The 24371-nt window shown below is 38.2% G+C and overlaps 1 protein-coding gene across 1 annotated transcript in view; it reads right to left on the bottom strand.

Moving 5' to 3' along the window:
- The window catches only part of LOC140241408 (transcription termination factor 2-like), a 39852-nt gene that overhangs the window by 8944 nt on the left and 6537 nt on the right, over positions 1–24371 (bottom strand). Inside the window, exons 2-16 of the mRNA XM_072321137.1 lie at positions 20941–21049; positions 19565–19648; positions 17839–17899; positions 16526–17321; positions 15104–15357; positions 12624–12771; positions 11376–11525; positions 10599–10698; positions 8595–8734; positions 7602–7691; positions 6520–6785; positions 4808–5013; positions 4131–4198; positions 2502–2584; positions 1070–1161 (exon numbers count right to left, since the gene is read on the bottom strand). Coding sequence (XP_072177238.1) covers positions 1070–1161; positions 2502–2584; positions 4131–4198; positions 4808–5013; positions 6520–6785; positions 7602–7691; positions 8595–8734; positions 10599–10698; positions 11376–11525; positions 12624–12771; positions 15104–15357; positions 16526–17321; positions 17839–17899; positions 19565–19648; positions 20941–21049 — 2647 coding nt within the window. The remainder of the gene's footprint in view (positions 1–1069; positions 1162–2501; positions 2585–4130; positions 4199–4807; positions 5014–6519; positions 6786–7601; positions 7692–8594; positions 8735–10598; positions 10699–11375; positions 11526–12623; positions 12772–15103; positions 15358–16525; positions 17322–17838; positions 17900–19564; positions 19649–20940; positions 21050–24371) is intronic.

Here is a 24371-nt window from a genome sequence, read left to right as displayed (position 1 = left end):
GTGAAACAAGAAATAATTGTGTGTTTTTCATAAAATGATTAGTACATATTTATTTATGAACTGCTACAAAGCCGAAGCAAACGTTGTACAAGATAGATCATTTTTGTTCAAGAATATTTGTTGTTTGAGATAATGCAAAAGAGTTGAGAAACATTTTCAAGAAAGATTATTTCTGGTATGTTAGATTCATCATCATGGAAGTTTTGTTAGTTGGATATTTTTCTTCCGGTGTGCATTTATACAAAAGTGTCAATAATAAGAAATCATATTTCTTGACACTGTATAGTCTGTTTTTATCTATATGTATGGTACTGTGTACATCTGTTTTTCTTTGAGATTATGCAAAATAGTTAAGAAAGATTCTCAAGAAAAATTATTATTGGTATGTTTTAGACAATGAAAGTGAATAGTCACAAGTGAGAAAATACCATCTTTTCTGATGAAATGTTACATGTAAGGATGTCATGTTCATAAGATTTATGGAAGTTTTGTTAATTGAATATTTTTTTAATGTGCATTTACACAAAGGTTTCAATAAGTTCATATTTCTTGACAATGTAGAACCGATGTTGGGTGTTGATTCACTCAGGTTTCATATGGACATTTGAATGGCCTATAATGACCATCGGTCTCAACCAGTGGACATTTGACCTGGAAAACCTATAAAAAATAAATCTATAAAAAGTTATCTACTATTCGATGACTAGATGTATGTTTTATTCGGACAGAGCTGAAAGTGACATATATGTATGTGTTTGTCTTTAATTGAAATGCTAATTGTCATTATTCATAAGAGTTTCGGAACAAAAGACCTTACCCTATTATCTATCCATCTAGATACATTTTTGAAAGTGACTGCAATATATCTTTGATATTATCATCGAGAGAAAATGAAAGACACTCACTTCAAAACACAAGAAAGAAGTGTGAATGTATTGCTCCTACTTGTACAAGTGAATAGATGACTTCTTTGCTGTATCAATTATTTCGGGGCATGATCTTCATGTTGTGAATTATCTTGTTCATCACAAGGATGTCCATATTGTTCCGCTCTCTATCTCTGTCTTACCTGGACTGCTGATACAGCTGATCGTAAACTTTCCTCTCCTCCTCTGAGAGTTGAATCCTGTGACATTTAACAGTCTTTTCTGGCAGCACAACCTTTGAAAAAGAGATTATGGTATAAATGTCAATTACTGTATTTCATTTGGTGAAATTTTCGTGATCGATTTATTTTCGTGAAGTAAGGGAAGAGGCTACTGATCGTAAAAAATCACAACACTGCAAAACTTTGACAAAACTTATAACACAAATTTCCCCCACACCCACTGTTCCAGGCCAGCATGCTGGCGTTGCAATTTCAAGTGACTACTAGTATAAAAGCCCCAATGCCATGCTAGCGGGCCCAATGCTCCTTGGAATCTTTGGAATACTACTAAATTTTTTCTTCTTCTTTTTTTTTTTTTTGGAGATTTTCCTCACTTCACGCAATGTTCACACAAAATTATTTTTGTGAGAAGTCACGTTTTCTGCTGAATATCTATCTTAAATGTTCTTTTTTGTGCAATTAACATGATAATGAGAATAACACAAAGTGCGATATTAACAACTTACAAACACATCCAATCAACTGCCATTCGCAAAAATATCAGTGAGCATCATAGTCAATAACTTACAAACACCGACAGACAAAGGTGTGTGTCTGTCTTTCCATGAGTCAGTCAAATCATTTTGACCTGTCTGACTGTATCTAACGTTTGTGCATTCTGTATCTGGCAGGCTCTGGATTAAAAGTTTCATCAGATATTTCACCATAACCCCTGTTCTGATCTCAGAAGTAGCTTTCACACAATTTCGTCTGTTGAGAATGATAAGGGCGTTAAGTTGTCACAAAACCCATAGTGTTCAAGACAACTTAACGCCCTTCTCATTCTCAACAGACGATTTCATCCCCTATATGCCTACCATATTTTAGAAATTTACACTTCTTTGACCCCAAGCTAAATTGCATCAAATGATTAGCTGTGGTATATTTTGACTTTCCAAGATGTATGTTACAAGAAGCAGAAACTTTATAATTTATGTTGACAGATATCAAACAAAAGTGATTTTCAGTAATTCCATCTATCTTAACCAGTTGAGGGCAAGCCGTTTTGCTACAACACGCATTTTCCACAGACCACTGCCTGAGTATACTCGGGACTCATCATTAATGGGTTAAAGAGGAATTCAGAAAATTTCTGTGTACAAAACAAACAGAAAGCTGTTGCTATTTTGTCTCTCTCTGAACTTTACAGCTCATACCTTTTTTGTATGTTTTTTCCCCAATTTTTATTGATCTACATATCTGATTTTGTTTTCATCCAAATGCAACATATCAAGATGGAATTTCCCTTTAATGTGAGCTGTAGAGCTGAAAGACAGAATAGTTATTTGAAACAGTACCCATGCATAAGAACACCTCCGCTAATAATAGGTGTTGCCGTGGAAACGTGACTCACCAGCGGCTTCCCGTTTGCAGTCTTCTGGTCCTTGGTTCTCCTCAGGAGCAAGCTTTTGACCAACGTGTGCAGTCTGTCTGATCCTACCAACAGAATTGTTGTCGCACCAAAATTAACAAAGCTACTGATATGTGAAGTCATATACACAGATTTACACTTGGACCATCACTACATGACATACCAAGTGAATTTCAAGCTTGTCAAGGGTCACCTTCGTAGAGGCTGCAGATTGAAAATATCAAAGTGTTTACAGCTGCCTGTTTCAGATGGTCACAAATGTATTCACCATAGATATTCAAAGAATAACAACAAGAACAAGCACTGGCTTTTTAAAGTCACACATTAAAGTAAGTTACTGTTCTTCTTCGAAGATCAGTTTTACAGCGAATTCTACTCATTGAAAAAAAAGGTGAATTGTACATCTAAAGTGCTGATTACAGTAATATGAACTAATATTAAATCTATGACATTACTCCAATGTATTCACTGGTGTCAATGAATGATACTTGACTGAATACTGTTTGAAGGTTAACATAAGTGTGGGGTTTTTTGTAACTCTTTTCAAGCTTCTTGTTATTGACCTCTACTGCATTCAACAAGTTTAACGAGTAGCATTTACTGAAATTAAGAACTGCATGAATATATCAAGAAAATGTAGAGTGCATGATAACTCTCCACTTTCAAAATTTTGTTTCTAGACAGGTATATGTTTCTTTACAAGAAATGTATTTCAGACACAGACAATGGCGTATAAATAGACACATCTGTACTGTTAACTGTACTCTGTCAGGCAATACAATCTTTAACCCTATTTTAACTGGGCCATTTGAGGCCAAGTTTTTACTGGGGGGTGAATTTGACCCCCCCTTTCAGGTCTCGACCGCCGATCCCATGATCGCCGCAAAATTTTGCCTGCAGATAGAGCCGGATGTCAACTACAAGATTACATGGTCATACATTAGAAAAATATTGGCTTTCTACTTTTAGTAAATTAATCATGCAAATTTACGCATGAAATCATATTTTCACCTATAACTCCATTAAAGAGACTGAAGGATTGCTTAATTTTTGTGTCAGAATTCCTCAAGACACATCGAACAACTTTCTTGTAAAAAAAATAGCACAATCAAAATCAGTTTTTTATTGTTTTGTTAATTTCTTATGTGTTTTGTTGTTTTTTGACCTTTTGTTTTCTTCTCTTTTTTTTTGGCCAAAATTTGTTGCAGGCACTTTTTCAAGCTCATCTACATTAGAATTGATTAATTTCAATGGTTAAAAGTTGAAATAATCTAATTTACATCAATTTAACAAAAAAACACAATTTGCATTGGATTTGCACACGATATCATGAATTTGAGCCATTTTCAGGTCGACATGCATATGCAAAACATTACGTAACTTCAGAACAGTGTACCCGGATGTCGCAAATTTGGTCTCAAAATATGCGGGAGACTTCAATGAAAAAAAGTCATGAAACGCCGCAGCAAAATCTTTCGGAATCATGGCGCAAAATGTCAGAATAGGGTTGAATGTAACATATGTCATCAACGTCAACTGAAGGAGCAAAATCAAACACTGAAAATGAGAGAGAGATACAGGTAGACAGAAAGAGACAGAGAATAAACTTACTCCGTCCAGCATTCTCTACTTGTCTCTTCCAAACCTGGTATTCATCAAATGGACTACACCTCAAGAACCTAGTAACAGAAGACAAGAAGCATCAGAGTCAAGAGCCAACATGCATCGTTGGAAACCAATCCTTCATGAACTGAGTTATCAACAAATTACCTTACATTCATGGTAAACAAGGTCATGCTTTACTCTTGAAGTAGTAATATAAAGTGGAGACAATACGTAAACAAACTTGATTGAGATGATTTCATTTTTCACTTATAAAATCTTTTTTCTTTTTTTTTTTTGATACTCACATAACAGTTACAAGTTTTAAGAGTAATCCATCGCATATAACTAGTCTTGTGGATATGCTGCCAACAGGCATGTTATAGGTGATGAGTTTGAGTCTCACTGGAAGAACTGACCTTCTTTACAATCACATCAAGCAGGATACTGTTTAACAACATCATACATCATGGTTGCTATGGAAACATGATGGAGTGAAAAAAAAAAAAAAAAAAAAAAACAAGCCAGTGATGTTGTCCTGATTGGATGTTGATGGTAGTAATGTATCAATAAAGGATGAAGCCAGCATGTATAAAGGATCTGTGAGGGTCTGTGCAGATGTGGTGTGGAAGCCAGATAACAGACATTACCATTGTCATGACTACGTCTGACAGGATGACACTGACCTGAGGAGAGAGAACATGTCCAGAAGGTTGTTCTGGATGGGCGTGCCCGTCACCGCCCAGCGCGCCCTGGCCCTGAGACGGCATGCGGCAATGGCCGTCTGACTCTTGTGGTTCTTGATGGCATGGGCTTCATCCAAGACGATGCGGTCCCAGAGGATCTGGAGCAGGAGCGGCTGACTTTGTTTGCTGGGCGGGGCATCCTCATCCTGTCATCAATTTGAAATGATTTCTCAATTCTTTTTGTATACATGACTTGCTTCCAAAGTTGTTGAGATGACGTAGCCATTAAACAGTGACTTTGTGACTCAAATATTTCAGAGGTTCTTAATTACAGATTTGATAGACTGATGTAAATTCTTCTCATTCATTCAGTCGAAGTACAAGATCAATAATTAGTTGAATCAAGAAACTGGAAAACAAACTCACCGTTGCAACGTTTCGCCAATTATCAATTGGCTTCTTCGGGCGAGTTATGCTCCCGATGATGGAATGGCCCTTAAATAGTGCGAGATTGTGCAGAGCGCACTGGACCTTGTCCAGCACGCGAAAGACGGCTTGGGATCTTGAGACCCACACTTAACAAGAGAGGAGGTCTCCGTTTCAATTTATCGCACGCGTGGGATCAGGCCGTTCGCAAGATCCCAAGCCGTCTTTCACGCGCTGGATAAGGTCCAGTGCGCTCTGCACAATCTTGCACTATTTAAGAACCATTCCATCATCGGGAGCATCATTCGCCCAAAGAAGCCAATTGATAATTGGCGAAACGTCGCAACAGTAAGTTTGTTTTTCAGTTTCTTGATTCAACTAATTATTGATCTACAGATTTGATATCACAGAGGATACAGCAAGGACATTTCCAGACTCTCTCCACACAATCCTTTGGCACTGCAACATTTTACATGCTTGAAGATATTTCCGTCTACTGAATTCCCCCATCCACAAAGAAACAAATTAAAGCCACTAAATCTATCACACTATGCAGCTGAGGGAAATGCTTGTGCACATTTGCCTAAATGCGCTAACAAATGACTTCCATTGATTGACTTCTGTTCAAGAATCGCCACACAATGCTTTTATTGACTTTAAGATCAATGAGGTTTTGTTAGACAAAATATACAGTAGGTGTTCCTCGAAGGAAGTGATTTGCATGGCAGATTAATTGTGAAAGTATAGAGTTTATGGTCTACCATGCATGTATGGTGAACATAAACTCTACACCTTTACAGAATGTACGCTGTAATAACAAACAAACAAACAAACAAACAAACAAATACACACATACACAAACAAACAAACACACAAACACACACTGAGGCGGTGAGTTGGCTCAGTCGGTAGCGCGTCTGCCTCACGATCCTAAGGGCCCGGGTTCGAACCTGAGTCTGGACTGAGCAATGTTGTGTGTAATCATACCGTCCCCTCTAGCAAGAGGCAAAACACTGTCCCTCGGATAGGACATAAAGTGGAGGTCCCGTGTATGAGAGAGTCACAACTCATGCACGTAAAAGAACCCGCTTCATTCATTCATCACAAAGAGCAGGGTGTTTAACCTGGTAAAGTGGTCCCACCTCACATCCAACTGGACCCCATGGAAGACCAGCTTAGTGTAGCTGAATATGGGCTATCCAGCCATCTTCACAGATGGAAAATGAAAAATAACAATAACAATAACAATAACAATAACACAAAAAAACACTTCAAGCTGGACAAACCTTGACCGGCTCCAAGCCTTTGTCTTCTTCCAGAAGATGTTTCAACTCATTGCTGACCACCTTGTAGGTAGTGAGGACCATGTCGTGACCAGCGAGCCTCTCGGCGTTCTTCTCGCGGCCCGGGCCATGGTAGAGGTAGACGCTGAGTTGGCTTGGCTCACAGCGCCTCTCTACTTCCTTGGCCCACTGGTGCATCAGGGAGGCGGGGCATACCACCAGGGTGCAGGACGACTTGATGACGCCTGCCTCGGCCACTGTCGCAGAGTCTGGGGTCAAATCGCAATCATGGGCATTTAAGGAAATTCAGTGAAAGGACAGCTCAGTAATTCGTCTGTGCCAAAGCAGTCAACTGAACTGAGGAGATGAATAGAGTGTGTGCTGCGCTCACAAATTATTTTGTTATACACTATAAAGACACCACAATGAAGTCAGCGAAATTCAAATCTATTGAGCTTAGCCTTGATTGCTACACACACTTTCATACAAGTTTTACAGCATAACGAGCACATTATAATATTGAAAAATGTAAATGTACACAAAAATATTTTGCAATTCTGAGACAGAAAAGAACAGATATTGACAGCAGAAACTCTAGTCTTTCGATCAAAGTCACTTTTCTACTCATATAATACAAATAAACATTAAAATAGGCCACAAATGCAGACAACCTTGTGTACACTCTGGGAACTCGGTGTACCTGGTTTCCATCTGTGAGTTGACACAACAGGAACCTGGTATTCCTGGTTCTCGGAAGGAACAGATTAATTTCCTGAAAATCTAATCGTTCATGTTTTTTGTTGGCATATATGTCATGATGCAGGCATATACTCTCAGTGGAGCATGTATGTGATTTCATTTTCCAAGTATGTGCCATGTACGAGGGCATCAATTAAGTGAAATGGCAAATGAAATGCTACATTTTACAATTTCTCACAGCGACAAAATCCAGTCAAGTAAACCAAAATGCAGTTCTTCTGCAACAGAAGCATTATTTTTAAGTTGTAAGGTTTAGCAGAGAACAGCACACACACAAAAAGTAGCTTTAAGAAAGATTTAGTTTTAGAGTAGGATAGAATCCTTACCTTTCTCTGGTTTTTGAGACCCCGTGAGTTGCTTGTGTTTCATGACCAGAGATATCATGGTGAGAGTCTTGCCTAATCCCATGTCATCAGCTGGAAACATGATACGAGAGAGAGAGAGAGAGTGTGTGTGTGTGTTCATAACGGGAGTCTGGCAAACACACACTCACATACACTCAAGCATACACTCATGCACGCATATACATTTTTATTCTTTTTATTATAGTTTCATTAATTAATACATGAAATAATATAATCTGGTACTGCATCACAGTGACAAAATTACAAAATTTCATCATTAATGTCATACAGCAATAAACAAAATTACACAAAAAAAATCTTAATTCCTTTGTATTCTTGTCTAAAAAATACACCAAAAGTAACCTGTGTTTATTAAAAGAAAGATTTACAAGCCCAGACCCCCTCACCCATCTCCCCAGAGAAAGTTCCTTCTTTTCCATCCCTAAAGGTAACCTTCGATCTACAAACCTATTCAAATGTACTTCCTATAGCCACCTTCCCACCCAGTTAATTTCCCATTGACCCCTATATATTTACCCCATACATATAAATACACACTTCTTCACACACACTCACACACACACGCACAAGCTCAAAGGTAAGATTATAGAATGAGGAAACTCAAAGGCCCGAATTCACGAAGGTGGTACAAATGAAACCATGGTTTAAACCATGGACAAAAACCATGGAGCGCCAAGTGTCGCACAGAATATTTTGTTACAAAATTGGTCATTTCGTTGACAAAATGACTGTTTTGTTAACGAAATTATCATTTCGTGGACGAAATGTTCAATTTGTTACAAAATGCAGTCATTTCATTACAAAATAATCATTTCATCGACGAAATGACTGATTTCATAACGAAATATTCCATGCGACATTTGGCGCTCCATGGTTTTTGTCCATGGTTTAAACCATGGTTTCATTTCTACCACCTTTGTGAATTCGGGCCAAAGTGTACGAAGTGTGACTAACCAAGTATCCCACCACACGGGTGCTGTTTCTCTCTCCACACCAACCAAGCGAGGGCGTGCTTCTGATGTGGCATCAAATTGACCTGCAGTCCTTGAGGGTCATCTGATTCTGTCTCCGGCGAGGGACACGTTTCAAGTGCTCTGTAAGCCAAGAGAGAAAGAAACAACACAACTTACAACGAAGCCTGACTTCACTAGTTATTAATGATTTTTCTGCTTTCGAATGTATGTTCATATATTTTGCATTACACTTATTTGTGGCAATTGTATCTGAAAAATATTTGCGATATTGGAAATAGAATTTGATTTTTAATATGAATTATGTGTCATAAAGCTGTCAGTTGCTCGCAAAAATATGCAGAGGAGAATTTTTATCTACGTTGTATTCTGTCATTGGTCATTCAAGGCCAATCCAATCACATTATTTGTTTCATTTCCATCTGAGAGGATGGCTGGAGAGCCCATATTCAGCTGCAATAGCTGGTCTTCCATGGGGTCCAGTTGGATGTGAGGCGGGACCACTTCACCGGGGTAAACACTCTGCTCTTTGCGATGGATACATGAAGCAGGATCATTTATGTGCATGAATTGTGATTCTCTCACACAGGGACCTCCATTTTATGTCCTATCCAAGGGAGAGAGTGTTTTGCCTCTTGATAGAGGCGATGGTATGATTACACAGAACATTGCTCAGTGGGATCTGGGAATTGATCCAGGGTCCTTTGGATCGTGAGGCAGACGCGCTACAGACTGAGCCAACTCACCGCCCTTAAAGGGACTGTACAGTAGTGGTTGAGGTGGGGATTCATGTTTTGAACATTCCTAAGTGAGATAATGAGAAACCTCGTATGAAATATGAAAGAGCATGTAATTTTAAGAAGGATTCAAAGTTTATTTGATGAAAATTGGTTTTCAAATGGCTGAGATATCAAAAAAAGTGAAAATAATAAAAGGTGACAGGCCACGCCTTTTATTAGGATCTCTTTGTTTCACCTTGTTTTTGGATATCTCATCCATTTCAAAACCGATTTTCATCAAACAAACTTTTGATACCCTTTAGAATTGCATGCTCTTTGACATCTCATAGAGCGGTTTCTGAATATCTCGCAAAACGTTAAAAGCTAAATCCTCACCTCGACCAGAACTGTACACACCCTTTAACATTAAAGGGGAAGGCTAGTAACTGATCAGTGGGAATCAGTGGAAATGCTGGGAGATGATTGTTCCAATCCTTATGGGATTCATTCAAGAGTACATTATCATATCTATTGTTGTGTGAAAACTATTTGCTTCAGAATGGTCTCATATTCAAGTAATGTGCAGTTTAATGTTTCCAGGTAAGCGTCCCTGGTCAGTGACGGGGCATTAATCTGCACATTACTTGAATATGAGACCGTTCTGAAGCAAATGATTTTCACACAACAGTAGATATATAATGTACTCTTAAATGAATCCCACAAGGATTGGAACAATCATCCCCCAGCATTCGCACTGATTCCCACTGATCAGGTACTAGCCTTCCCCTTTAATTGACGATTCTGGGCTCAGTCCTTTGATTACTATGATTCTAGCTCACACCTTCATACTCTGCTATGGGCTTTCACTTGACTAGCTTTCTATCTAGATCACCTTCCTCTCAGATTACTGCATCCATAGAAAGAGAGAAAAAAAAGTCATTCCATTCTGAATAAATCATTTTGATTTCAATACATCCACATGTATAGCATTTACGTCTATGTTTTCCGTTGAGTTATGTCATTGTTTATGTATTCAGTGAAATCATGTCATCGTAAGTAACTTACTGTTATATTGTGATTATCACACATTGCTCTCTTGAAATGCTCCCTCACAACAAACACGCAATAGCAGGCGAAGCAGCAATCAAAGAGACACATCAGCCATCATAGGTTTATATCAAAGTTGAAGATTGGGATCAGTAAAATGACAGAAAGTGGAATAAACAAACTACATAATGCCAGAAATTTTCACATTTTCTTTAAATTACTTGTGAAGCTTTTCCAGGGCATCACTGATGGTGGAATTGACTTCCCGTTGCCTGGATACCGTCATCCGGCCGCCATATAGCTGCTGCATCTGAGGTTGGGCTGTGAGTGAAAAATCAGGGTCATTATTCAGGCTGTCATGCAACTGTCCCAGTGCCAAATTTATTTTTTTATTTCTTTATTTTTTTGCATCTATATGGTGCTACATATAGAAACCTTTAGATCAGATAAAAGAATATTTGCATGTTGCAATCCTTCATGCATTCAGGATAAGATAAATGGGGCTAACATGAATACATATGCACCAACATATTAGTCAGTGTGCATACAAAGCTTCCTCAGAATATACTGTATATGGCGAATATTTCGCAAGGTTTTTATTTTTGCGAATTTTGCGAGTCAGGTGCTATTTGCGAAATTAAAGACACGCGAAAATATTGACTCTGATCCCGATATGAATGTGACGTGCATGTCATACTCTTCTCCGTTCAGTACAGGACTCCACGATCGCGAATTTAATCACTCGCAAAATCGTCGGGAATTCCCAATTCGCGAAAATTTAGACTAAAGAAAGGTATGTCGTATACAGTAAAGAGATGTTAGTGGTAAAAATGACACTAGTGAATCATTTTTCACTTGATTTCTGACAAAATATTCCAAGTACCAATGCAGTTACCAAGGTTTACAACAACCATCTACACTTTGAGGTCATTGACCTCTGTAAAGGCAAAGTATTAATTAAGGAACATAAAACGGTATACAAAATGATGGTTACTGACCTGCATACTGATATGGCAGATATATGGTTTGTGGCTGATTGGACAGTCCAGTATTGGTTACAGCTGACTGAAGTGGGAGGAAATGTTGCTTAATGGAAGTCTGTTGCATGGCGGGTTTCTTCTGAGTTGCAGGGTTCGAAGCAGTTGCAGCTGCAGATTAACATGAGGTGTGGAAGTTCAAAAAGAAAAAGACAAATAAATGATAAAAAAAACTAGACTGCAGAAAATGCGAGTACAGCCCCATCTCTATAATCCAGCCCTCTCTTATCTAGACTTCTCTATTATCTGGGTGCCTCCAAGCAGTGAAGGCCAGAAAAGAAAGTTATTTCAACACAATTAGAACTACAAAACTCACAGAATTTACCTCCAATATTCCCTACAGACACATGTGATGAATTTTACAGTCAGATGTTTCAATTTCATGACTATGATTTTAAGTAGACAAGAATAAATTACAAATCTGTTGTGGTGTACACTACCTATGTACCTTTTACTGGGTTGCGGCCTACTTGTACTCATTGCTTCTCCCACAACCAACCATATTGCTTATCTTGACGTGTGTTGGTCCCCACATGGCTGGATAACAGAGGTCGGACAGTAATTCAAAATTTAACACCTTTCATAACACAAACATTAATCCCGAGATACAATTATATGCTTCTTGTCAGATATGTAATGCTATCAATGCAATGTCATGTAACATGAGAAATTTTCAAATAAGCCAGAAATCTATGGGAGAGAATCTTTCACACTGGTTTGCTGAATCACAAGTGGTCATGACTTGAAGCTACAAAGTAAAAAGGGCATTGGAAGGCATTGTGGAATGCGATATCATTAGAAATGAGGCAAGCACTTTAAAGTAACAAATCATTATTCTGTTACAGAGGTCAACAAGAACAAGTCAGGACTCTAAAAAGAGAGAGAAAAGGACAAGCTCAGCCAATCCACTCCAGAACAGGCTAAATATGAAAAGAAGTAAAAACCCACCTCCCAAAGCCATGACACAAAGTATGACAATTACATGGATGTACTTAGAGCAATCCATTGCAGCACACCTCATATTCATTTCATTTAGTTTATTCATTTCTAACTTAGAACCACCCCCCCATACAACTTTTTTTTTTTCTTTTGCTAATGCATCTTCTCTCCTTCATGTGCCTGTAAAATAAAAAGAAAGGCACAACTTTGCAATATAGGCTCCTAATTTACCAAAGCTTGATGTTGTGGCCTAATAAGGGAGATAGTTACCGAGCGATACTTGATTTTGTTGAGGTGTCTTCTGAGTGAGGGCCAGTTGGTCCAGCTTCCTTATAGCTCTCTCCAATTCAAACGCCTGTTGCTTCAACCTCTCTCCATTGTCTGGTAAACTACTGAGTGGAATCTTCTTCATCAGCTCCTGGGGAAGAGTGGAAGCATGACAACATGTTGAATATGACTAAATATTGCCTATTCACAGAAATATATATATGGCAACTACTTTGAGTAGGTGTACACATTGTATACATGCAAATTGAGAGAATGCAGCAATATCGATGGAACACATCAGTGAAAGTTAGAAGAACATCGGACAATCTGTTCAAAGTTTTGAATTGTTAAAGTTTCTGTACAGTTACGGCTAGATGAGAAGACTACTACAGTTTGTGATGTCACATGCATAGAACGATATAAGAAAATTCAAAAAAATTTGACTTTTTTGAAAAAAGTACACATTTCTCTAACTTGTTACAGACATATATTCAGGGAAATATTATTCCCCCTACCTTCTGAAAGAGGAAAGTTGAGTGCTCTTTTTTAAAGGAGAAAAGCAAAAATATGCTAATTTTCTTTAGATGTTCTACATATTATTCTTCAAGTGTGACATCACAAGCTGTAGTACTAATTAAGTAGTCTTCTCATCCGGTGATGGCGGCATTGAAACTTCAAAAATTCAAAACTTTTGAAGATTGTCCAATTTTCTTCTAACTTTCATTGATGTGTTCCATCGATATTGTTGCATTTTCTCAATTAGCATGTATATGAAGGTGAACTTGCCCTTTAACAATATACTGAGTATACTAGCTACTGCAGAGTAGCAATGGATCACTTCATGCTCTTTTCTTGATGTTTAAGATGAGAAAAATCAACAAAACTTTTTTTTTTTTTTGGAAAAGGATGTATTTACAATTTAAAGAGAATCGCCTTCAAAATTTTGTGACGGATGAGAAGGCATTGTTGGAAAGGCATAATCTTTTTCTTTCCTTCTTTCTTTTTTCTTTCTCTCTCTAAAGTGCATAGAGACCTTGTCAAAGGTAGTATGCGCTATATAAGAACGGTAATAATAATAATAATAATAACTATAATAATGATTTTTCTTGAGCTTCTTTGACTTGTTGACAACAGTAAGCACCTCAAGTACTGTTTAAGGGATGGTAACACTTTAAGTCATACGTTCTTAAATGAGTTCTTGCTGTTGTTGCTGTTGTTCTTATAGCCCTGACTGATGTCGTAAAAAATTGTTTAAAGGGTGTGTACAGTTCTGGTCGAGGTGAGGATTTAGCTTTTAACGTTTTGCGAGATATTCAGAAACCACTCTATGAGATGTCAAAGAGCATGCAGTTCTAAGGGGTATCAAAAGTTTATTTGATGAAAATCGGTTTTTAAATGGCTGAGATATCCAAAAACAAGGTGAAACAAGGAAAAGTAGCAATTACGCGGTGCGTAATATACGTCCCCGCCGGTAGTAGCATTTTGTAGCAAAATGTGCAATATAGGTAAAAAATCAAGGTCAAAGGTCAAAGAAGTCAAAGGTCAAAATTCTGTGTAAAAGTTTTGAAGCCCTCACCTAGTGCCATCACATAAAGCAAACGGAATCGAAATCGGGTTAGAAATGGCGAAGGAGTAGCATTTTGTAGCCAATGTACAATACAGGTCAAAAATCAAGGTCAAAGGTCAAAGAAGGCAAAGGTCAAATTTCTGTGTAAAGTTTTGAAGCCCTCACCTAGTGCCATCACATAAAGCAAACGGAATCGAAATCGGGTTAGAAATGGCGAAGGAGTAGCATTTTGTAGCAAAATGTACAATACAGGTCAAAAATCAAGGTCAAAGGTCAAAGAAGTCAAAGGTCAAAATTCTGTGTAGAAGTTTTGAAGCCCTCACTTAGTGCCATCATATAAAGCAAACGGAATCGAAATCGGGTTAGAAATGGCGAAGGAGTAGCATTTTGTAGCAAAATGTACAATATAGGTCAAAGGTCACGACTGAAATTCTGTGTAGAAGTTTCAAAGCTCCCATGTAGTGTTATCATATAAAGCAAACAGAATCAAAATTGGCTCATAAATGACAGAGAAGTAGCAAATTGAAGATTTTGATCACACACAGACGCACACACGGACGGACGGACACACGGACACACACACGTACGGAGCCCGTTTCATAGTCCCCTGCTCGAACTCGTTCGGCGGGGACAACAAAGAGATCCTAAAAAAGTTGTGGCATGTCGCCTTTTATTATTAGCACTTTTTTGGATATCTAAGCCATTTGAAAACCAATTTTCATCAAATAAACGTTGAATCCTTCTTAAAAATTACATGCTCTTTCATATTTCATTAGAGGCTTTTCATTATCTCACTTAGGAATGTTCAAAACATGAATCCCCACCTCAACCAGTACTGTACAGTCCCTTTAACACTTCTCTAGAAAGACAAAGGAAAGCCCCATGGCAATCTTCAGGGTCCATATTCATGCCTGACCTTCTGCTTGTTCAGCTGTCTCTCGTACGCCTTTCTTTGTGCCAACATAGAGGGCGGATAGACCGCACCAGACTGCGGTACTTGTTTCTCTCCCATTGGCTGTAGAGTGGAATGGCTGGACAGCGCTGTCGATTGAGAAATGTGTGTTGGTGCACCAGGCTGGGCAGAAGGTGGCATATTACTGGTGGGCACATTTGGGTTGGTGCCATGTGTCGTCGCTGCTTCTCCTCTGCTCTGAATGCTGGAAGGTTTTTCTGTTCATTGTTGTAATGGAAGATAGCATCAATTTTTGAAATTAAAAAGACATAGAATGTGTACTTATGCCATAAATCTATGCAGGCATGGCAAAAAAGGAAAAATTCTGAATGAACACCTTGACCTTATCAGTTTTAAAGCTTCCTTCAAGTTAATGTGGTAACATGCATTCCCATTTTGGTTTTAAGCTGGACTAGGTATGATTCAACTTGATCCAACTATCACAAAAATTATGGAAATAATTGCAAAATTTCAGATTATGACTTATGCCTACACAAGCCTCAGCAGGTTACCAACAGAATGTCATGCAATTCTCCTGGATTACTACTGTGACTAAAGTGAACTTATGACCTTCAACCTTGACCCAAGAGCACTGACCAGCAAACCACATGGAACACAATCTTAATCAATTTATCTGTCTATAGTCTTTCATACATTCATCGTGTATTGCCCAGGTACCTTGCTTCAGTCCAAAAGTTATTGCAGCAACAATATTGAAGTAATCATATTCATAGGTTCACATGGACTACCATTACACCCCTAGCACCACTCCAGGGTGGAGACTTGAAAAGATTCGGCAAGTATTTAGACACAAGCACAGGAGAGCTGCACATGTTAACTACGTATCCTACAAATCAAAGAACAAGCACAGACTTACAAAATAGTATGAAAAAAAAAAAAACATTGTATGATGCGAACATCCCATTGTAAATGTTAGAATTGATATACTTAAAGACTGTTGCCCTTGGGGAGTTACAGGTAGAGTAATTTGGATGGCTTTAGGTAGAAACGGAACCTTTGCAGCATTAAATGTCTTGATATCTTGATACCATGAAAATTTTAACAGCAAGAATAATTTTCAGGTCACCCTGGGATATCTATCACAGAAGAGTTACAGGACAATCTGAGCACAGATGGTATGAGGTTATAAAGAACAAAGACAGATTTTACACATGATTTCTGCAGCAACCTCAAGATGACTGAAGCATATTATTGGCAGTCTGTAGATGATAGTTTCTCTTCCTCAAAATTGCAGGTTGAATGTTCTTGGAGTGTGGCTTGCTTGTTTTTGTTTTTGTTTTGTTTTATTTAGTTGTATGTTTGTTTGTGTGTGTGTTTTCTTTTTTTTTTGGGGGGGGGGGGGTGGTTAGGTTTCTTTTGCCTTACCTGGTGGGTCAAGTTTCATCTTGAGCATAAGTCTTTCTCGAAGTCCTACTGTAGGATCTAGATGAGGGGTTGCTTCTGCAGTTTTCCCCAAACTCTTGGAAGAAGAATGAGTTCTCTTCTGTGTCTCTTCCTCCTCATTCTCGCTCGCACTCTCATCGCTGGAACTGCTTTCAGCAGCAGCTCTACTAGACTCCCGCCAAGACGAGTTGAGGTCCCGACCTTGCCGCAGCCCTGCAACCTCCTTAAGTTTCCCTACTTGACCGTGGAGTGTGGCCTGGTCGGTGGTGGCCACCTGTTGCTGCTGTTGCTGGGCTGTGGGTTTCACCTCGCCTGATTTTGATTCCTTTCTGTGTGTTTCTTGGTCACCACATGTTGCAAGCTTCCTCCCCGACTCTTCGAGGGAGGACGTTTTCTTGGAGGCACCACGCTCTCCTGCATCTCCATCGCTATGGCAACGGTGGGCATCTTTCTTGTGCTCCACCTTCTTCCTCGCATCGGCATCACAGCCTTCACTCAGTGTTCGACTAGAAGTAGAACTTCCACTCCTGGTAGCACTGCTATCACTGTCAGAGACTCCATGTTTAGAACTAGACCTTTCAGATTTGGCAGTTAAATTGCTCAGTGGGCGAGGATCCTCTGGAGAAATATTCCTCACATCGGACTTTGGTTCTGTGTTGTCCCTCATATTTCCGCCAAGCTGTGTCCCTTTCTCTTTGTCTGTTGTGGACATCTGATGATGGGCTCCCAAGTGATGTTTATTCACATCTGCCAATGGTTTACGATCGCCTTTGCGAACCTATGAAAGAACAACAAGTAGTACAGGAGAATTGAGCCGATGTGCAAAACACCAGAATGTGTATACATGCGATTCACTTTGTAACTAGAGCACTCGGACGGGGAACCCATACAAGCACATGCATCCCCCAAACTCATACCCCCTTAACCCATTTGGATGACTTCTAGGACCACAATGTTGTGTAATGTGGCAACTGTCGCAGGATACAGTGACATCTGCTGAGAAATGAGCCCAGCATAATATATCCAAGAAATATGACATGCCATCTTATAAAAGTCAGAATAATGAGAGGTAATGAAAAATTAAGAAGGAAACTTAAAAAGGAAATCCATTGCATGGAAATGGGTGTACTTTATACAGTGTGAAATGTTCAACTTTATTTAATTTACGTACTTATCTATCTATATATCCATCTATCTATCTACCTATTTATTTATTTATTTATTTATTTGTTCATTTATTTGTTATTTATTCATTCATTCATTCATTCATTTATTCTTTGTCTATCTGTACTTACAATGACATATCCACACCATCCTTTCTTCTCCTGTTTGGACTTTGTGCAACGGTAGTATTGTCTAAAGAGAAAGAAAGTAAATGAGGAAATGACACACACAAAAAAATATAGTGATCGATAGATGAAAGTGACCTTCCTAGGACACAATCTCTGACAGATTGGATTTCACTATTGCATAGGAGGAGAAATGTCATGTGTCAGTCGATCACATATGAGTCAGTCAAGAGAAGAGAAGAGACCATGTTTTCTGAATCAGTATATATGGGAGAATTATGCCAGATTCTGATTAAACGTAGCACTAACATGGCAAAGAATAAGGATACTACATGAATAGTTACATGACAACATGAAACTAGAAATGTCGCTATGGCGACTGACGCCTTCGCCATAATGCATGATTCTCCCAATAGGTGTATAGTACAATGTCGTCACAATGTGTGATGACAGTTTCACATAAATGGCAAAATATTGATATGACAGTTTTGTCAGAAATGTCTTGAATGTTTACTTTCCTCAAACTGGGTTTGCTATAATTGTCTAAGAGTGCAGGTACACAATACAGTCATATTTGGGGAAATGAGGATTTTTATTTGACTTCTGACCGACCGAAGTTTATGCATTGAGTAATTTTCAAGGTATGAAGAAAGAATGTAATTACAGTACAAAATATTTTTTTTTCATTTAAACCTGGCCTTTGACCTTTGACCTTCTGGCCGGAAATTTCCCAGAGAATCTCCATTAGGTAATACATGTATATATCAAATTTTAAAACTAATAATGCAAGCATTGCATTATATACCAGTATATGAGGGAAACAGTAAAATTTTGAGGAGTTGACCTTCACCTTTGACCCCCTGACTATTGACCCATGACCCCTAAATTCCCTAGATAGTCCCTGCCAGTCAGTACATGCATATGTACCAAGTTCCATGAAGATACATTGAACCATTTGCGAGAAAAGTGAAATTGCAACATTTTCACCTAACCTTTCACCTTTTGACCTTTGACCTTATGACATGAAACTCTCTCTGGGAAATCTTTACGCAGTAGTACATGTCTACACTAAGTTTTCAATAAAATACCTTTGGGCATTGCATAGATATGGGGGAAATAGCAAGATTTTTAGCATTTGACCTTTGACCTCTTGCCAATGTCACTAAAATCTCCTCAACTAATTGCCCCATCATACATCATCCTTGGACCAAGTTTGGTGAAAGCTGCTTCATTCAGTTTTGAGTTATCATGTAAACAGATACATTTTAGGATTTGACCTTGATCTTTGACCTTTGACCTCTGTCCAATTTCATTAAAAAACTTATCATGTAATTGTCCCATCATACATCATCCTCGGACAAAGTTTGGTGAAATTTGCTTGATCAAGTCTTGAGTTATCGCGTAAACGGATACAATTTCATGATTTGACCTTGACTTTTGACCTTTGACCTTTGGCCGATTTCACCCAAAATCTAATCAAGTAATTGCCCCATCATACTTTATACTTGGACCAAGTTTGGTAAAATTTACATGTCTTGCAAATCTATTACTATTATATCTATCTATTATATATATATTACTGAGGAATTTATAAGACCTCATGGAATCCATCTGATTCTTTCATCTTTTTTTTTTCTTTTTTTCTTTTTTTGCACTGTTTCATTGTGATTGATTTTATTCATAATTTTCGGCTGTTGTAAGATACTAGTATTAGTGTTTTGTGCTTTCTTACCTGAGCTCTCCATTGGCTTTGGTCCCAAATGCCTGTAATTCAACCAGTATGTCAGGGTGATTCAGGCAGTGTGATGGGGGAAGACTGGAAGTGGAATGGCAAAAATAATTAATGGTCTTGTATTCTCCATTCATAAGAAATGAATAAAAAGAATATTTAAAGGAAACCCAAACCCATAGAAAAATGTGGATTGAGAGAAAGCAGCAACATTAGTAGAACGTATCAGTGAAAGTTTGATGAAAATCGGACAATCGATGCAAAAGTTATGAATTCCTTAAATTCTGGCGATGGAACCGCTTGATGAGGAGACTTCTAGAGGCTATGGCGTCATGTATGGACAACATAAAGAAAATATAAAGGCAATTCCACAAAAAAATCATTTTTCATGACAATTACACATCTCATCATCTTGATATTGACATTATGTTAAGGGTAACAATTATTCCCCCTGCTTTCTGAAAGTGGTCAGTCAAGTGCTCTTTCATTATGCTAGGGATGGATGAGAAGACTACTACAGTGTATGATGACACATGCGTACAACGATATAAGGAAGATGAATGAAGTGTACATTTCTTCGACTTGTTACTGACGTATGTTAAGGGTAATATTATTCCCCCAGCCTTCTGAAAGAGAAAAGCCGTGTTCTTTTGTTATGTGAGAAAAGTGTAAATATGTTGAATCGTCTTTATTCTTTCTTTATATCATTGTACACATGTGACATCACAAGCTATTAGTCTTTTCATCCAGCTGTGACCGAGCAGAAACTTCAAAAATTCATAACTTTTGCATAGATTGTCCAATTTTCCTCAAACTCTCACTGATGTGTTCTACTAATATTGCTGCATTCACTCAACCTACATGTCTATGAAGGTGAACTTGTCCTTTTAGTTATAATCTCTAATAACTTAATATCTATATCTACTGTATACCAATACTTATTTTCAACAATGAAAGCTCTTACATCATGACAACAAGCCACAACTTTTAGTGGGATGTCCCAATCATGAAAGCAGTATCACATGTCCATAAATGCATGATTGAAGCCTAAAAGATGCAGAGTTGCAAATTGGTGGCACTAAATCCTGAATGTTATTTACATTTTCCATCCTAACAACCTTTCTCTGGGTTGGTCCGTTTTCATTCATATCGGTTATTCAGAAAAAAAAAGTTTCAGATTAAACTAGGTTTAATTTTTGAAAATGCAATGTTGCCATTATCAGTAAGAACTTGATTCAGAATCAACAGTGCAAATATAGCCTAGTGCATTGTGGCATAAAAGGACAAAGCTGGTATCAACTCTACCGAGATATTGTGTAAATGAGCGAATAGAAATTAAGCTAGAGTACAAGTTGTTCTGTCTGCGAGGAAACACTTACTCTGTTTCCTGCACAAAGCTGCACTTTTCTGCTGACACTCCACAGATGTAGAAACTTTTTCCTTTCCTGGGTCCTTCGCTGATGCCTGTTTTCAAGAAACAGGGTAGTCCTGAAACAGAGAGATTCATGATTCATGATTGCCAAACTAAAAAAAAAGATACTGGAAAATGACTCCTCAAACAAGTATCTCATAGATCCTCTCTTTCAAAAAAGTTTATGACTATTATAGTGACTTTGACATGTCATGTGATGGTCTGTTGCCAGTTGGGATCCTCCAGATGTAGGCAGAACACTCTTTATCTTTCTAAATTGACCTTAAGCCTTTCACCAGTAAATGGTCTGTAAAAAGAGTAAATTGGAAGTTACTTTTGGTGGGAATGTACAATCAAGAACTGATACATTTCTGGGGTACACTTTCTCTGCTGAGACATCATAATCATATCTGTGGACTTGTTTATTACCAAGCTCGACTGAAAATTATTCCATTCACTTTACATGGTAAATTGACAAGAAACCCCACATTAAAAACGTCCATTATCAAAAGACAATGCACAGCAAATTTGCATCATTGATATTACAGCAATATGCAGAGTCTTGATATGAAATTCAAAACATCCTAGGTAGGACATTAGTATACTCTATAAGCTGTTATTTTCATGAGGGTTTAATTTTCGCGAATTTCCTGAAACACAATTGGATTGCGAATTGAAGAACATGCAAAAATTTTGCTGGACATCAGAGTAATAGTACACTTGAATTAGTGTCGGTTTCAATTCGCACAAACAACATCTCGCAAAAATGTCTGTGACCTCCTCATTCGTGAAAATAACAGCGTATACAGTAATCATATCTACCAAAATGAATAAAAGTTGGTTACAACAACATCCATCCAATAGATCTCTAGGTCTACATAATGTGGTAGATAGTCAACTTGAAATTAATTACATCCAATAAAAGTGACTCAACCCTCTAAAATACTGAAAAGAGTTTTTAAAATAAATGAATGCCCAGCTCACAAAACCCCCAAAAAGTTGCAGATTAGGATTCTTTGTAATGGACCAAAGTATTTATTTGGGTTGACTGACCTGAGAGTACTAGTAATCTCTTCTCTACCTGCAATCAAAATTGGTGACTTAAAAATAAAACAAAAATTAAGATATTTCAGTTTTCTGGACTATATTTTTTGGACAGGTGCTGCATTTGCTGTGATTTTCATTGATAATAAGTATGCCCGAGTCCTTTTTGGTGGGTTTTGAGCCGGGGGCACATACATGTATGTTGTATAATGCATTTTGTACCCCACTCAAACTAATAGGGATTTGGTTGTACAAACTCTTTGTTTTTTGTTTGTTTTTTTATTCTACACGGTCGATCTAGGGTATAAAGACTACAGTTGGTTAGAGATGTCTAGTAGATCTGGGGTACCCGCATCTCGCCATGGTCTGAAACCACCACAATGTCTAAAATGGCTACAAGCACACCGAACATAAATGCACGCACGAACACGCACACATGGCAGTGCCTGTGGGTCTGATGCAGGTGCATTAACACATGCAAGTTGCATGCTGGTGACTCAACGGTAGTAGAGATTTTCTGATTTCACGTCCTAGACGTGGATGGTGAGGTAATTCATGTCATAGACGTGGATGGTGAGGTAAATGACGGCATTTCAAGGAACTCCGCATGCTCCTGGTTCTCCAGCATGTCCAATGCCAGAATCGAGAGTGCGTCTTCTAAGGATTTCATGTCCTAGATTCAGAACGGGAATGATGTCATCATTTGGCATGCCAATTGCCAGCCCATGGGACCATGATGTCATAACAGTACGTCGTGATCTTTAACAATCTTTGTAAAATGGATGAGGCTATTAAAAAACATTGCAATTGCCTGAAATAGGGTAAAACTCTCAGAACTCGGTCATTTTTTAAACTTTTCTGCAATATTTCTTTAAACTAAAATAATACATACAAAGTCATATATACATTTACAACAATGTATGTTAAATATATCAAACTTCTTTTATCTCAATCTTAATGTTCAGTACCGGTACATCATAGAATTTCAGAAAATCCAAGATATATCGCTACGATAACCAACCAGAATCCAATCAACACGATCAGAATTCCGTCAGGCGATATGCCGATGCGTGTATAGTGAGGACGAGGTGCCCGCACCTCGCCAGGGGCCCTGAGTGATACCGTCACCCTGCTTAAAATTGCTACAAGCACACTGAACAAAAATTTACGCCCGGGACTGTGTTCAGTATGCTTGAAACTTTGCACAACCACGCAAACTGAGGTGAAAACCAAACAGTTTTTCTCGAAAATCTTACATTTATGTAAGGAATACGTGTTATCAGTATCACCACGGTCACCCGCACACGTCTTTTACGTGCTTTGTCTATGGGAGAGCGGGGTGGTGAGGCAGAGGTGTGGGGCCCCTCCCTTAGCGCACATGAATTCCGCATCGTTTGACGATAGCTGTAAATTTCCGATAATGATTATTGAACTTGTGGTTCCATTTGAATCTTCAGCATTTTTCCTTTATGCGAATGGGATTTCATAGAATTTCAGTGAAGTAACATTAGTGTGATTTAAAACATGCATAATAGTAACCCCAGGGCGCTCCTTGTACACAGTGCCGTCATTGCAGTGGGGCTGGTCGCAGTTAGCATCTTATCAGTAACTATGACGAGGTGGTGTGGGTGGATCACCCATTAATACAAGGCAGGGGAGTCCGCTGAAAAATGCATCGAATTCTGGCTTCTGTTTATGTTTCTGTTCCAGTTCCGTCGGTATACTCAGAATTAACTGTACTCCACCAACGTTATGACTAGTATGTACACGGGGAAATAAATCGCCTGGATTACAAGGAAATTGTCATAGATACAGAGAATTGCGTAATGTTGATAAAGTAAATATGACAGAATTTGTTGATGATGTGAGTAAAATCATTTGGAATGATATCACAACTATGAAAAATGTTGATGATGCATATCGCTCGTTTGAGGAAAGCTTGATGAAAATCATCGATAAACGTGCACCATTAAAGAAACAAAGAGTTAAAAAGAAAAACTCGCCATGGATGACTGTCAATATAGTGGAATTAATTCCCACAAGAAATGTACAAAAGAAAAAAGCAATAAAATCTGAGCGAGAAAGTGATTGGTTTGAATATCGGAAACTAAGGAATCTCGTCACAAAGGAAGTGAGAAAGGCCAAAACTGAATTTGTTAGTAATACCGTTAAATCAAATATTAGTAATTCAAGTCCAATTTGGAAATAGTGAAACATCTCATACCATCCAAAAGTCGGAAAGAAAATATAGTTTATAGAAAAAGAGAATGGAATTATAAGTGACAAACGGGAAATAGCAGACTGTTTTAATTCATTTTTTACTGAAATTGGTGAGTCCATACAAAAAAAGTGTGG

The sequence above is a fragment of the Diadema setosum genome, chromosome 18, assembly GCF_964275005.1.
Source record: "Diadema setosum chromosome 18, eeDiaSeto1, whole genome shotgun sequence".
Lineage (NCBI taxonomy): Eukaryota > Metazoa > Echinodermata > Echinoidea > Diadematoida > Diadematidae > Diadema > Diadema setosum.
This window is presented reverse-complemented; position numbering and strand designations above follow the sequence as displayed.